Below are 13,830 nucleotides of genomic sequence, written 5' to 3' on the forward strand. Positions count from 1 at the left end.
ACTGATGAAGGTAAATTGAAAATACCTCTTAAACGACCAATTATATGTAGACACGTGATCGTCAATGGTTTTAAGTTACTGATGAAGGTAAATTGAAAATACCTCTTAAACGACCAATTATATGTAGACACGTGATCGTCAATGGTTTTAAGTTAGCAGTCAACGTTCAATTTTTCCTCTAAAAACTTAGATAGTGAATTTGGAAATATAGAAAGATTTCGATAATGAATTAAAAAATAAGGGGACCGATTTAATGAAATGAGATAAATAAGAGGATTTTTTTTGCAATTAAGGCAAAAATATACTAATTCCATCCCTGTTTTCTGGATTGGAAAGAGAAAAAATACCCAATAAAAAAAATGGAATAAGATATATTCCATCATATTGCAAGCTTATATTTTTAAAGATATAAGTTTAACCCATTTAATTAAATAATTTATTTTGAAAGTTTTTATTGTATAATTTTTTGCTGAATATTTACCATGTATAATTAACAGATCGGACCACATTATCATGTAAAAACTAATCAGACCCTTATTAGTGATAATGATAATAATAAGGCAGGTTGAATTAATTTTTAAAAAATAATATTATTGATGTGAAGTATTTACTGATTTTGTTAATTATTAATTTCTGTTAAAATTTTTATTTGATTAAGTTTAATGAATCTCTTATTTCAATCACTTTTTTCATTCACCAAACTTCAACTTAAACGTAAGAAATCGAACCAAAATTTACTCGGAACAATGACTTTTTAGTGATTGAATAGATTTTAAACATTTCATATGAATTTTATATGATTTTTTATATTAATGATATTTTTCTTTTTTATTTTACAGATTTGCAAAACAAGAATGTAATATATGTTGATGTTGATTAGATCAAATTAATCACAATCTTAAAAATAAGAACGTTTCCTTTAAAACAAACGTGAAAAATAATGTTTCCATGATTTCTCTTTAAACTAATTAATGCTACTAGTATTTTATAGATTATGATATCCAACGTTCTAAAAAAAACATCAACTGAACGTTAGAGGTACATTATTATTTTTTTCTCAATCAGATGGATCATTTACTTTGAGCAATTTTACTAGTTAATATAATTATTATGGATGATAAAAGTTTTTATCAAAATATTTAATATAATTGTATAGTTACTTTTTATTAATTTAAAATAATTTTATATTAATTGATTCACGCGTTTAAAGGTAAAGATACATAAATTTACTCAAAACTAAATTATAACATATTCATAAAAAAATTAAATTATAACAAATTTAATTTTAGTTATATATACTCCGGATAAATTTGAAACAACCAAAGAATAGTAGCTCGTGACTTATGTTGTTAATACAATTTTTTTTTATAAAAAAAAATGCACACGCACACATTAATTACGCATTGAATGAAAACTCTCATAAGACTTGCTTGTGTTGTGGTTGAGACGAAAAAGTGAAAGACCTCCTGGCATCTCACCGCGAAAGGCGACGGCGACAACATTATTTTATTTTATTCCCAATGAAAATGTATTACCTGCTGCAATTCTTCCCTTCCCATATAATTCCAAATGATCATTACAATCACACATCATTGCAATCACTATACTATCACATAAGAATAAGATTCGGAGAAATCCCCATGTTTTTCTCCTCCCTCTTTGTTACCTTTCTCTTATTATTATTTTTGCTACTATTAAATTATATTTCTAATTTTCCAATACAAAGTGAGTCCGTTCAATTGTTTTTAACGAATTAATTGTAAAAGTGAGTTACAATAGACTAATTTTTAGAAAACTTTTTTTAATATATAAGAGAAAATTCTAATATCATGTTGTGTTTGTAGGAATCTTCATAGATATTATTCACCTTGAACTTGAATTGACCTAAATCAATCCAAACAGTTTGGTTAAGTCATTTATGTATTTGAGTTAAAATAAAATCAAACCAATCAAAATCGTTCATTTAGAGTTGAGTCACTAGTTTAAACTTATAGATCCGATCAAAACTGAAGCGAATCAATCAAAACTGATCAAAATTTATAAAGTTGTTTGGTTTAGCTTTAAATATTGTTATTATTGGAACTCGAAGTGTTGAAAGAATAAGTGTTGGGATTAGTACTACTTTCAAATACATTGTTATTTGTTTTATTTTTTTTCATATTTATTTTGTCTGTCATGTTTATTATATTAATTAATTATATACTGTTAATTTATTTAAGTAAAATTTATTGTAAAAAATTAGTTTATAGAAAATAGTTGTAATTCAAATTATTATAGAAAAATATTATTGAAGAATATATTATTTTAATTTGTATTAGTCTATTCAAGAGTATTTTGTTGATGATATTCAATGAATCAATTTACTATTTTATAATATATAGTTAATTGTATTGAATATTTGAATGAATCATGATATAAAATAATAATTTTAAGAAAAAAATATAAAATTTAAATAGGTAATCAGTTGATCCGAACCAAATTAAATCGTTTATAAATTAATTAGATTAGGTTGGGTTAAAAAAAAATTTAAAAAAAGCAAACTGAACTAAATCGATTAAGTTTAATTAGATTGGATCATGAATTTAACATAAAGCCATCATCAAACACTCCGGTGTGTTAGAATTAACTCTGAATCAAATAGTAAAAGTAGGTTCACGTTTTTGGTTTTTTCTTGTTGCATTAGTCTTGCCAACATATTAAAACCAATGAAACGTTAATAAGGGGTAGGAGAAGGGGAACTTAAAAGAACTGTAGTCTCATTCAACTTGTAAACTTTTTTCTTGTATCTTATATTGTGTGATGGTAGTAATAATTAATTTAATTCTTTAACTTAAATATTTTGTCGTTAATTTCAACCTCCTTGAGATAAAATATCTGACTCTGCCTGCCTAGATGTTTGGTTCAGTTTCAAATTGAATAAAAATAAAAAATTCCAACGTTCAACCATGAGAGAGTCAAAGACCTTAACCTTAGGAGGTGGTAATCTTGAATTCAAGAGGAGCCCCTTCAATCCTTAGCTCGTCAATTATGAATCATTCTTTCCATCAAAGTCTGCTTGGATTTGTTGTCTGCTGACAGAAAAAAACAATTTATGATACGAAACCTTCGAATGAATGGTCAACTGTTTTGTGTATATCATATAACAAATGGATAACAAAAATAAAATACGTAGTTAAAAGACAAATGTTTTAGTTTAAATAATTATATGTATTTTACAGCTATTTTATTTATACTTCTTGTCTTGTTTCAGGTAAGATAAAAAAATTATTATTATAAATCCTTCAAAAAGTATTTCTATACGATGATGTTCTTCTTTTCTTTTATTGGCACTGTAATTAGACGGTGTTCGGAGCCAAGAAGTCAGTTTGCGATCGCAATGAGAATCTGAATTCTTTATTCGTGATTAAGCACTGTATTCTCGGGTAGAATTCCAAGATTGAAACGAATAGGAAGAAAATAATAAACATAACTCCTATCTAGATAAACTTTTGCAAAAGTATTTATAGTAATGAATTGAGTTTTTTTATAAGTTAAAATTAATTTATACACTAAATTTTTATAAAAAGTTCATGCATCTAACTCGTCTAAAAGACGAAGTGCTAAGTTGATTAGTTTTACTCAATTTACCTTCTTATCTTCTTCTGCTATAAGTATTTATATAAAAAATTATTCAAACAAGACCATAATAATATAGGACCTAGTGCCAAGTGTCATCTAAAGACCTTAACAAATTAAGTTTAAACATCCAGTAGAATGCAGTGGAGTACTTGAGCTTTTTTTTTTTAAATCGACGAAGAAGAATACTTGCAAAATGGTACCACTGGTACCTTAAAAAATTACAGAAACATGTCCACAATGGTTATAATTAGATAATAATACCTTTTAACCATTGTCGAGAAAGTGAACCATTGTCACATAAACTCCTACCCAGTAGCCAATGACACTGGTAAGCCCACCCAAGTAGTTTGATTCAATAATTGTATCACACAGAATGACAAAAGAAATTCAAGTTTAAGTGTCAGGTAATTTCCATTTTATAGCATAAATTATGAGTGATAACGTTGAACTATCTAGTCGAATCCATCTAACCAGTAAAAAAATAGTAAGATAGGTTATTTTTATTCTTTCTAATAATGTACAATACGCCATCAAACATAATTTAGTATTACTTGTTCGATTTCGATATCATACTAATATAACTTTTTCAAAGCTTTAAAAACTATTTAAAAGTTAAAACTTAAAAAGAAGTACTTAATATTTAAAACTACAGTTATTAGTAATTTTATCATCTTCTTAATGAAAAAAAATAATTTTAAGTTAAAATTTCTTAAATATTATATGCTTGAGTCTTAAAATTTGGAGGGAAAAAAAAGAAAGAAAAGAAAAAGTCTAAAAGTCTTAAAATAGCTCTTTTAAAAAAAAATTTAAAAATAAATCTTCGTTAAAAAAATTACCTTTTAAAAAATCCCCTTACATAATTTTTTTAAACTCAATTTCTCCTTAAAGAAAAGAAACCCAAAATAAATAAGATTAAAATAATGCATAATATTTATGAACCAGCATTTAAAAGACAACCGCAGTATCCTTCAGTCACCATCTGAGGCTGAGAGTCCAAAATTTTTAGTTTTATTTCACTAGTAGTATATATTTATCAAGCCTATATAATATTTTTTTTATAAAAAAATCAAGCCTATATAAACAGATCTTATACTATTCACATCTTATATTATCAGACTTTATCAGGACTAAATTTATTTGAGTTAATTATGCATGCTATCTTAATAATTTCAAATAAATTTTAATTTATTTTGTTAAATTAAAAAAAAAAACTCCAATACCAAGACAATTGCTTTCAACAAATAAGATATTTATGCATACGCCTTGTACCCCACCCCGCAGCGTATGAAAAAAAAGAAGAGCAGAACCTATTGATGCATGCACCTGACGTTCTGGTGTAGTTTTGATGTCAAATTCAACCATATACGCTTTAAGCAATTGCGGCGAATGGAATGCCAACAATATAAGATGTAGGCATACCAAATGTCTCTAAAAGACTAAAACCTTTTTAAGACAATCAATATAAATTGAACCAATTAATTTCCTTTAATACTTAAAAATAGTGGGTATGGCATATAGGTGAGCTCCACTCCCCAAAGAGACATACGTAGAAACAAAATAGTGGCGAAAAACTCGGAACATGTTTGGGCAATATAATGGAATTAGATGACTGGAAGACTAAGAAAAGGTGGCTTCCACCAACTGCAGATTGGCCATGCTAGTTTCTAAAAGAGGGATTGGTAGCAATATATTCTCTTTCTTCATTACCTTAATTAAGTAATCAAGACCTTTGATGCCTTGATAAGACCCAGATCAATTTCCACAAATTTTGGTCTTTTGAGTCAATTATAAGTCTAATATTTGACCTAGGGTTTAATCACACTTAAAATTCTTCACTCCTAAAAGATGTATTATGTAAAAATCAAACTAAACTTCTTCCATAAACCCTCAACATATACTAGCAAATGAATTATATTCGTTACTTTTAAAACATTATTTCTAAAACACACCATTATTAATTAAAATTAAATGAAAACCAGGTAGAAGTTGCGACAGTGAGGTGATGTGATGGTTAGTGTACGCAAGATCACAAACAAAAACAGCACGTGACTAAAACGAAGACTTTGTAACGTGTTCCTTTTAAGTAAATTCAAGATGCTAGAAAAAAATCCAACTAAAAATTTTCTCCTGCAAGATCAAGCCATCATAAATTAAGCCTTGGAGATCCTCAAAACGCCATCCAACTCTACAAGCTAAACACATAACTCATGACCCCAACAGGAAACAAAGAGATACCATACTGCAAGTCTCATGGACAAAAGTATCAACAAAACGCCATAGGTACCCTTAGAATATATCTGTTTCTATGTATGTATATATGTAGATATATCTCCAAGAAGCAGCATCCCCAGAAACATGTGAAAGGATGGTTCAGTGCATGGGGGGACGAGGAGCACGAGGGCGCACTGGTGTCTTTGATGGACTAACCCTGCTTACCAGAGAGAATATTTGAAGAAACATTAAAAAAGTTTCCATAGGTTTTAGGACAGACAGTTGAAATCAAAGGAAATGTGTCAATCTAACCTTATAGGCAGTGAACCCAAGATCACACCGCTACAGCTCAGAGCTGCAATTGCACTCTCAGCCTGCAAGAATGAGGCAGATAAGAAACAAAGAGACACTAGCCCAAAAATATTTCCAGACAACTGTTAATACTTACCTGTAAGCACAACATTTAATTCTTAAAAGAAAAACATTTGATCAATTTCATAGATACAAAGAACTTTGATTATCAAAACCCTTCAAATATGGCATTTTATTAGGGAAATTAAGATCAGGACCACACCAGTGAGAGCTTAGTATGTAAAGCTAAATATAGCTTTAGTTTTTGTAAGATACATCTATAGAGTTTTTGTAAGATGCAGTGTATTGTAATCAAGCATCAAAAACTGCATTTATCCTTCTGGAGTTCTAAAGGTGAAAACTGAAAAGCATACTTAGGTGTCAGATCAAAAACCATTAACTGCCTCTTCTAACCTTTCCCAATACCCATCAACTTCCTCTTTTCTTCCCTCTGATTATTCCTATAATGCACATACTCATGTACCAGATCAAAGACCATCAACTACCTCTTCTAACATTCCCAATACCCATCAACTACGTCTTTTCTTTCTTCTGATTACTCTTATTGCACACACCTTAAACACCAGCTATGTTCAACACATGTCACACAATTGAAGTGGATTTTCCACCCCCATGCTGCAGCTCATAGCAAGTAATGAACTTTGTCAGTCCCATATTACAGTAATCTCCACACTCCATGGATGAATAGTGTACCCATCCTTCTAATGAACTTTTGACAGAAACGGCAGTTTCTTTTGGTGTTATATGACTTGCATCTAAGGATATTGTTGTAATTTAATATTTAGTTTGTTATAAAAAAATCAATTTAATCTGTCTTCTGATTCTTCTCTCTCTCCTTTCCTATGAGTGAACATTACAGTGTGAGCTTGACTTCAAACCAAATCTGTCAACTTTAGGATCTTACCTAAAATGCAAATATACATGCACATGCACGCGCACACACATATACAATAACATAGATAAGCAAAATAATCGTAAACCTCAATAGTTCATCACTAACATTTAATCAAAATTCAATAAAAAATGAACAAGTCAGTTGAAACCCACAAATGAAGTTAAAATTATAGCTCATAATATAAAAGACACAATTATATATATATATATATATATATATATATATATATATATATATATATAAAGTATAAACAATATAAGTTTTAGCATCCAAAAGAAAAAGATGTGTTTTCTACAACTCCTACCATCAACTATTAACCACAACCAGTAAAATTTTGTTTGAAGCAACCAGCAAGCAAATAGAAACAAGATAAAAGGGGAGAGATTATTTGACAAAATGTAGAAAAAAAACAGTATGGGTCACGCCCAGTAGTCAGCCACAACCAAGTTTGAAGGAGACAAGTGTTCAACCACAACTGTGATACACAAACAAATTGTAATCACCACTCTGCCACCAGCCCACACATCATCACCCGTTATCAACAAGAACGAACCAACCACAGGCCAATTGCAGAACACATATTGAGAGATGACATCAAACAAGAAATTGCGGTTCAGATGGATCTAGTTTTTTTTCTTTCTCTCCCTACAAATTGGTTTTTGACACGCCACCAAAATGGCAGTCAACAAAAACATTAAATGCATGTTTTGTTCAACGTCCATGTAAAACCAAAATCATGTCACTACCTAATTTAACACATAAGCATCTTTATATAGCTTCTGATATCTGTGTCATTTACACACATATATAGGTAGTGGACACTGAACCAAACACTCTCGTCTCGGCAATCTTACCCCAATCTCACCAATGCAAGTCAGTGAGTGTCACCAAGACTGCTGGTACACACAAACCATAAGTCTGGAGTGAAATCATGATCTAGACAACCTTGCTTTGAATACAGAATCAACCCAAAGCATCACCCTTCTTTTATGCAAAAAATAGAAATATGACCAGTATCATCACTTGCAGTGAGTGGAAATTGAGAGAGAAAACTGAAAAGAGACCAAATCTTCATCAAATTTGTTGCTGAGAGACAGATTTACAGGACTTAGACAATTTCTACCCATGGTTGCAATGTGGATGAAGAGGAGGTGAATGAAAAGCAAAGGGAAGTCATTCCCAATATGGCTGCAGATCTGCCATGAGAGATTTACAGTTCTCCATGTTTTTACAAAAAGTACCGACATATGAAATTTGAAAGAAAAGAGAGGATATGACAGAGAGAGACTTAGTTTCTCATTTATACTAATAAATAGTAAATGTTGTTTTACTAAAATACCCAAAATTAAAAAAAAAATGCTTGTGCGCTTTTCCTAAGAGAAAAGATATACACTCTCCTCGCACAAGCATACCTTCTGTCATCCAAATAACACATCTCTCTGATTCTTTTCTTCATAAGGACTGTTTTGGAGCCACTTCAGCAGGCAATGTGCAGTTACTATAACTATGAAAGTCCTTAAAAACAATTATTGAGTGTAGTGTGCGGTGTACCAACAAGCAGTACAGATAGAATGGATTCTTTTGGGGGTTGGGGGATAGGAGGGTAACCACATTACTGCAAGGTCAGCAGTAGCACTCAATCTGAGGGTTATTACTTCACAAAGAGATAGATAATATACAAAATAGCTAAGCAAACAAGAGTTGACTCATGAAAAAAAAACATATGAAAAGTTAGTGAGAAATTACCAGTGCAAACTCAACAAATGCAATTCGAGTTGAATGATGGTAATCCCCAAGAAGCCTCAAGCGATGAACCTAGATGAATAAATAAAAAATAATGTAAAATTTTACAACATAATCATTAAACCAACAACAAACAGTATTGAACCTAGATGAGTACACCAAAATAATGAAAAATATTTCATATGATGCTTAAACTCAACCAGCAATCAACACTATAATCCTAGTTCCATTAAAAGCTTCAAACCTCTCCGCAAATAGATTCAAAGAAGTGTTTGACATCTGCTTGAGTAAGCTGCAGAAGTAACAAGAGAAGAATTTTTTAAGAATCATGAGCCTCAATTGAAGCAACAGACATGAAAGAAAGACCAAGTAGTTCTTCAAGCAAGATTCTACAAAACAGTTGAATCCTAAACTACCTTCTTGTCGATATTTGTGCAATAAATTGTTCTTGAGCACATCTCCCTTTCATCTTCAGACTGAGAAATACAGCACCATTAGAAAGGTAGCAAGCATTGTTAGTTCACTATGGTCATTCATCTTCTAATACATGCAATAGGCATCATGAACCAAAAAACACTACCCTGGGCAAAAATGTTGGATTGACTGGTGCAATGGCAGTTTTTGAAGGTAGCACTCTCAGTGGGTAATATCCAAGCATGGTACCAGACAGGCTCAAAGCAGCCCTTGCACCTTCTGCAGGCATAACACCCTTAATACAGTGAAATATCAATAATAATTACAGCATATGAGCAACATTTGGCAGCAACGTTACCATCATCTGTGAACTCAATGAAGGCAAATCGAAGAATAGAGTTAGGATCTCCACATACACGGCAATCAACAACCTATAGCCAAGAACAAGGTGTCAATTTCATAACACAATCCACCATAATTAAGAAGAAAGCACGTATCATAAACAAATAGTAATCGTTTCTACCTGGCCGCAGTTGAGAAAGAGAGCTGCCAGCTGCTCTTCAGTAACCTAGATGCCAACAGAAAAACGACAATCAATTGCATGTATTCCAACAGAAAAATCACAATCATTTACGTGTATTCCAACAGAAAAATGACAATCATTTACGTGTATTCCAACAGAAAAACCATAATCATTTGCACGAATACACACAGAAATCATTGCAAGCTAGCAAACAAGAGAATCCACAATACAGCTAAAATTTATACCAGTTGATCAATGTCAGACACATAAACGGTCCTCCGAATCATCTCCTCCCTTTTCTCCATATCCATTTTATGATTCATTCTTCGCTTCCCGGGATTATAGCCATTCTTCCTCTGTAGCACACAACATTGCATTAAGAAAAAAAAGTGAATAGAAATCAAACCAAATAATTACTCATAAGTCATACCCTTCTGTTGTTAGTTTGGCCATTAGTATTTCCATAGTTATTAGGCAGTATAAAATTGTTAGTGTAACCAAACCCAGCATTAGGTCCAGCTAAAAGGCCATGCGTATTGGCTAGTGATGGAGGCACAAATTCCTCAGCCATGGGATTCAATTTTGACAAAAGCTCTTCCAAATCCCTCATATCACGCTTGAAACTCTCACCCCCATTCTCTTCACTCATGACCCCATTCATCCCATACCCATCATTGTTCACCCCATTAGCGTGCTTGTAGCTGAAATTGCCGTTAGGAACTGGCATGGTACCGGGAACTGTCTCTTGGTGCTGTTGATGGTTGAAAACGCCGTTGTTCATATCCTGATCGCCTCTGGTTTTCGATTTCTCAACCTCACCCGAATCCGCTGACACTACACCGTTCTCCAAACTCTGGCTCGAAGAACCGATTTTGGCCCCAACATTCTCAACAACCGCCATAATCACTTGCGTAGAGATGAAAAGTCGTTGCCTTTTATTCTCCGCTTTAAGGGTTTTTCCTGTGAATCTGTATCAACCAGTAAAAACAACCTTAACGAAATGAAAAGACCCAGAACGAGAAAACCTTATTTGAGACGAAAACAAACCTGGGTTTTGTCTAAAAATCCTTCATTGACATAAGATCAAACTGAACCTGGAGATTGAGATACAAAAGCAAACAACCTTAAAACCCCAGAAAGGAAAAAGAGAGAGAGAGAGAGAGAAATTGGTGTGTTTGACAGAGAGAAAGGTTTTTATCTTACTTATGAATAATGTTATAGAGAGAGATGAAAGAGGGTAATATTCTTCGGATCGTCTGTTTTCACTACACTGACTTTTTGGACCTTGCAGCTGAGAAGAAGAAGAACGTCCCAAATTGATGATGTTATTGTCTTGATGGTGATGATGAAATGAATCAAAGAAAAAAATGAATAGCGTGACCCAATTTTTTGTTTTTTATTTTTATTTTTTTAATTGTTCATTAATTTTCCACAACTGCCCATTCAGTCACACATGTCGCCACGCGTAGGAAGGATACCCAAAAACAAAAGCCACGGATTTTAAGACATCAATTAATGAGACACTTACCTTTCATGACAGGTGATGTTAATGGAATTAAACATAATTACGGAGATTAATAACAACAGGGGACGACGAATAATACAAAGTTAATGGAAAAGATTCAGTAATCTTCTGAATTGTTATTTGCTTGTGAATGCAAACGGGAACTGCTTTTTCCATGTTTGATCTTGCTTTGCCGTTTTGTTGATATAATGATGCAAGCACTTAAAAATATAAAAATTAAAATTTCAATAAATAAGAAAAAAACAAAAAAAACTGAATTTTCTTATAATAAGTTTTTTTAATTTTTTATTAAAGGTTAATACTTAATATTAAAAACGTTAATTTTATATTCTTTATAATTTTTTATAACAATTTTAATTATTATTTATCAGAAAATTAGTATTTTAACTTGTACAATATACATAATAAATGTTTATTTATATAATTAAAATTTATAATAAATAAATGTTTTAATACATAAATTATATTATAATTAAAATTTATATTAAAACATATTTCAGTATTTAAATTATATTTTAAATTTATCATTAATAATTTATATAGTATTAGATACAAAATTAATTTAATTATTTTTAAAAAATTATTAAAATTAAATTTAAAAATAAAGATGAAAATGATATATTAAAAAATAGGTTAACAAAAATCTTTAAAAATATATAATAATAATAATAATAATTTTCATCTTACCGTTATAACAAAAGAATTGATGAATTATTCATGATTGTAATTAACACCCATTTTATTTATTATTAATATGAAAATATCATATTATAAAGATTGCAAGAGAAAACAAAAATTAACTATAGTTATTAATGTATGATGGGGATTTTGTTTCTTAGAGAAAATATAATCCTTTTTATGTTAGTAATGTGAGAGGATTTCACTTTCCAATTTAGTTTTCATTTTTTAAATTAATCTTTATACTTACATATGTTTTTAAATTACTCTTCACTTTAACAAGTTCATTTTACGTGGCTACATTCATCAGTGTTGCCACATAAGAAAATACACAGTAGGCAAGTAGCCACATGAAAGGATTCTTCCATACTTCAAGTGTGCGTAAGCTACACAACTTTATTTTTCCACTTCATTTATTATGTTCTATATATATATATATATATATATATTTTCAACAGAACAAAGGAACACAGGCCATAAAAGGCCCAAAGCAAAGAATTCTTGTGTTCTGTTTAAATAGAAATAGAAAAAGCTGACAAAAAAGTGCAAATAGAAAATTATTAATTTTCTTTTTTCCTTATTTAATTAGTAAGGATAAATAAAAGGAAAGACACTTTAAAATATGATGAGTCAAAATCAAGGATTTATGATTTAACCGAAATTAACACTTTCTTAATTTTAATTACTTTAGGTCCGAAATTACAAGAATCATTTATTAACTTCAATATTGGTCTTATACACAAAATTATTACTATAAGTCTTAAAGGCCAAAATAAAATTTACAAATATTATATTTATGCTCTGTTTGGAAGATAGACAGATTACTACCATATACTCAGTATGTTTCCACTTTAGAAGACTTTTTTATTTGTATAAGTCAAAAACATTATCAAAAAGTTTATAATAATTTACGCACTCTACTCAATTAACTTAACTAGACCCCATAACACCACTTTAGAAGGCTTATTATATTAAAACAAATTAGATGTATGATTTATTTCTTAGTTTTATTTTTTAAGAATGATATTGACATTAGATGTTTCCTTTATAGTGATCTTGACATACTGCAGCTAAAAGGTGAATTTTGCAACTCACTAAGCCCATGTATGCAGCATGAGAAGGAGGACATCCATGGTCAATAAGCCCCAATGCAACTTGGGAACCCAATTTTAATATTATATTATATGAGACAAGCCACGAGAAATGCATATATTAAGCCCGTGCCAATTGGTTAAGAGCTCAACTGCTAAGACACAATGACAGTTCAAATTCAATACAAAAGCACACAAAAAGTGAGCATCACAACCCCTTATCACACGACCACATACAGCACTATATTATGTGCCATGGAAAAAGCCCCGTCAACATTTACTTTCATCCACCGCCTGTCTGGAGGGGAAAACTTGGTGTTTTAGTGTAGAAGGATCGATAAACTTAGACCAAGTCATTTCTACACTTCCAAAAGTTATCCAAGGTGCACCTAAAGATAAGGCTCCACCTCATTTCCTCCTTGCAATGAATCAAAAACTCTCGATCATAGGCAGTTATGGTCAAGGAAATTATCGGACAAAAGGTGCCAGACTTGTTCAACAAACGAGCAATCACAAAGTGTGAAAAATATCTTTAGTCCCTCGCATATAATTAAAAATCACTAGCAAAGAAAGCATGTCTATAGTGTTCAGTATTGGTAAAAAGTGTTTCCCCTAACTACCTTCCAAAAGAGGATTGTCATACACTCGGGCCCTTTCCACTTCTTTACAACGATAAAAAGATTCAAGAACATGCTACACTTTAGAATGCTTATTATTTTATAAAAAAGTACATGAATTGTTTATTTCTTAGTTTTATTTA

At 30.8% G+C, this 13,830-nt stretch overlaps 1 protein-coding gene across 2 annotated transcripts; it reads right to left on the reverse strand.

Annotated features, from left to right (window-relative positions):
- Positions 1-5,664: 5,664 nt before the first annotated feature.
- LOC114415616 (polyadenylate-binding protein-interacting protein 12-like) lies at positions 5,665-11,136 on the reverse strand. Of its 2 annotated transcripts, XM_028380392.1 has the most exons (12): positions 10,980-11,136; positions 10,824-10,870; positions 10,207-10,744; positions 10,022-10,132; positions 9,777-9,821; positions 9,612-9,684; positions 9,420-9,532; positions 9,256-9,315; positions 9,084-9,131; positions 8,843-8,911; positions 6,142-6,203; positions 5,665-6,046 (listed from the first exon to the last, which is right to left on the reverse strand). In XM_028380392.1, the coding sequence occupies exons 3-12, from the start codon at positions 10,675-10,677 to the stop codon at positions 5,989-5,991; spliced, it is 1,110 nt and encodes a 369-aa protein (XP_028236193.1). In that variant the 5' UTR covers positions 10,678-10,744; positions 10,824-10,870; positions 10,980-11,136; the 3' UTR covers positions 5,665-5,988. The 2 variants fall into 2 exon arrangements, with proteins under 2 accessions (XP_028236193.1, XP_028236194.1); XM_028380393.1 differs by having other exon boundaries at positions 10,824-11,121.
- Between the last annotated feature and the right edge of the window lie 2,694 nt (positions 11,137-13,830).

Source organism: Glycine soja, chromosome 6, assembly GCF_004193775.1.
Source record: "Glycine soja cultivar W05 chromosome 6, ASM419377v2, whole genome shotgun sequence".
NCBI lineage: Eukaryota > Viridiplantae > Streptophyta > Magnoliopsida > Fabales > Fabaceae > Glycine > Glycine soja.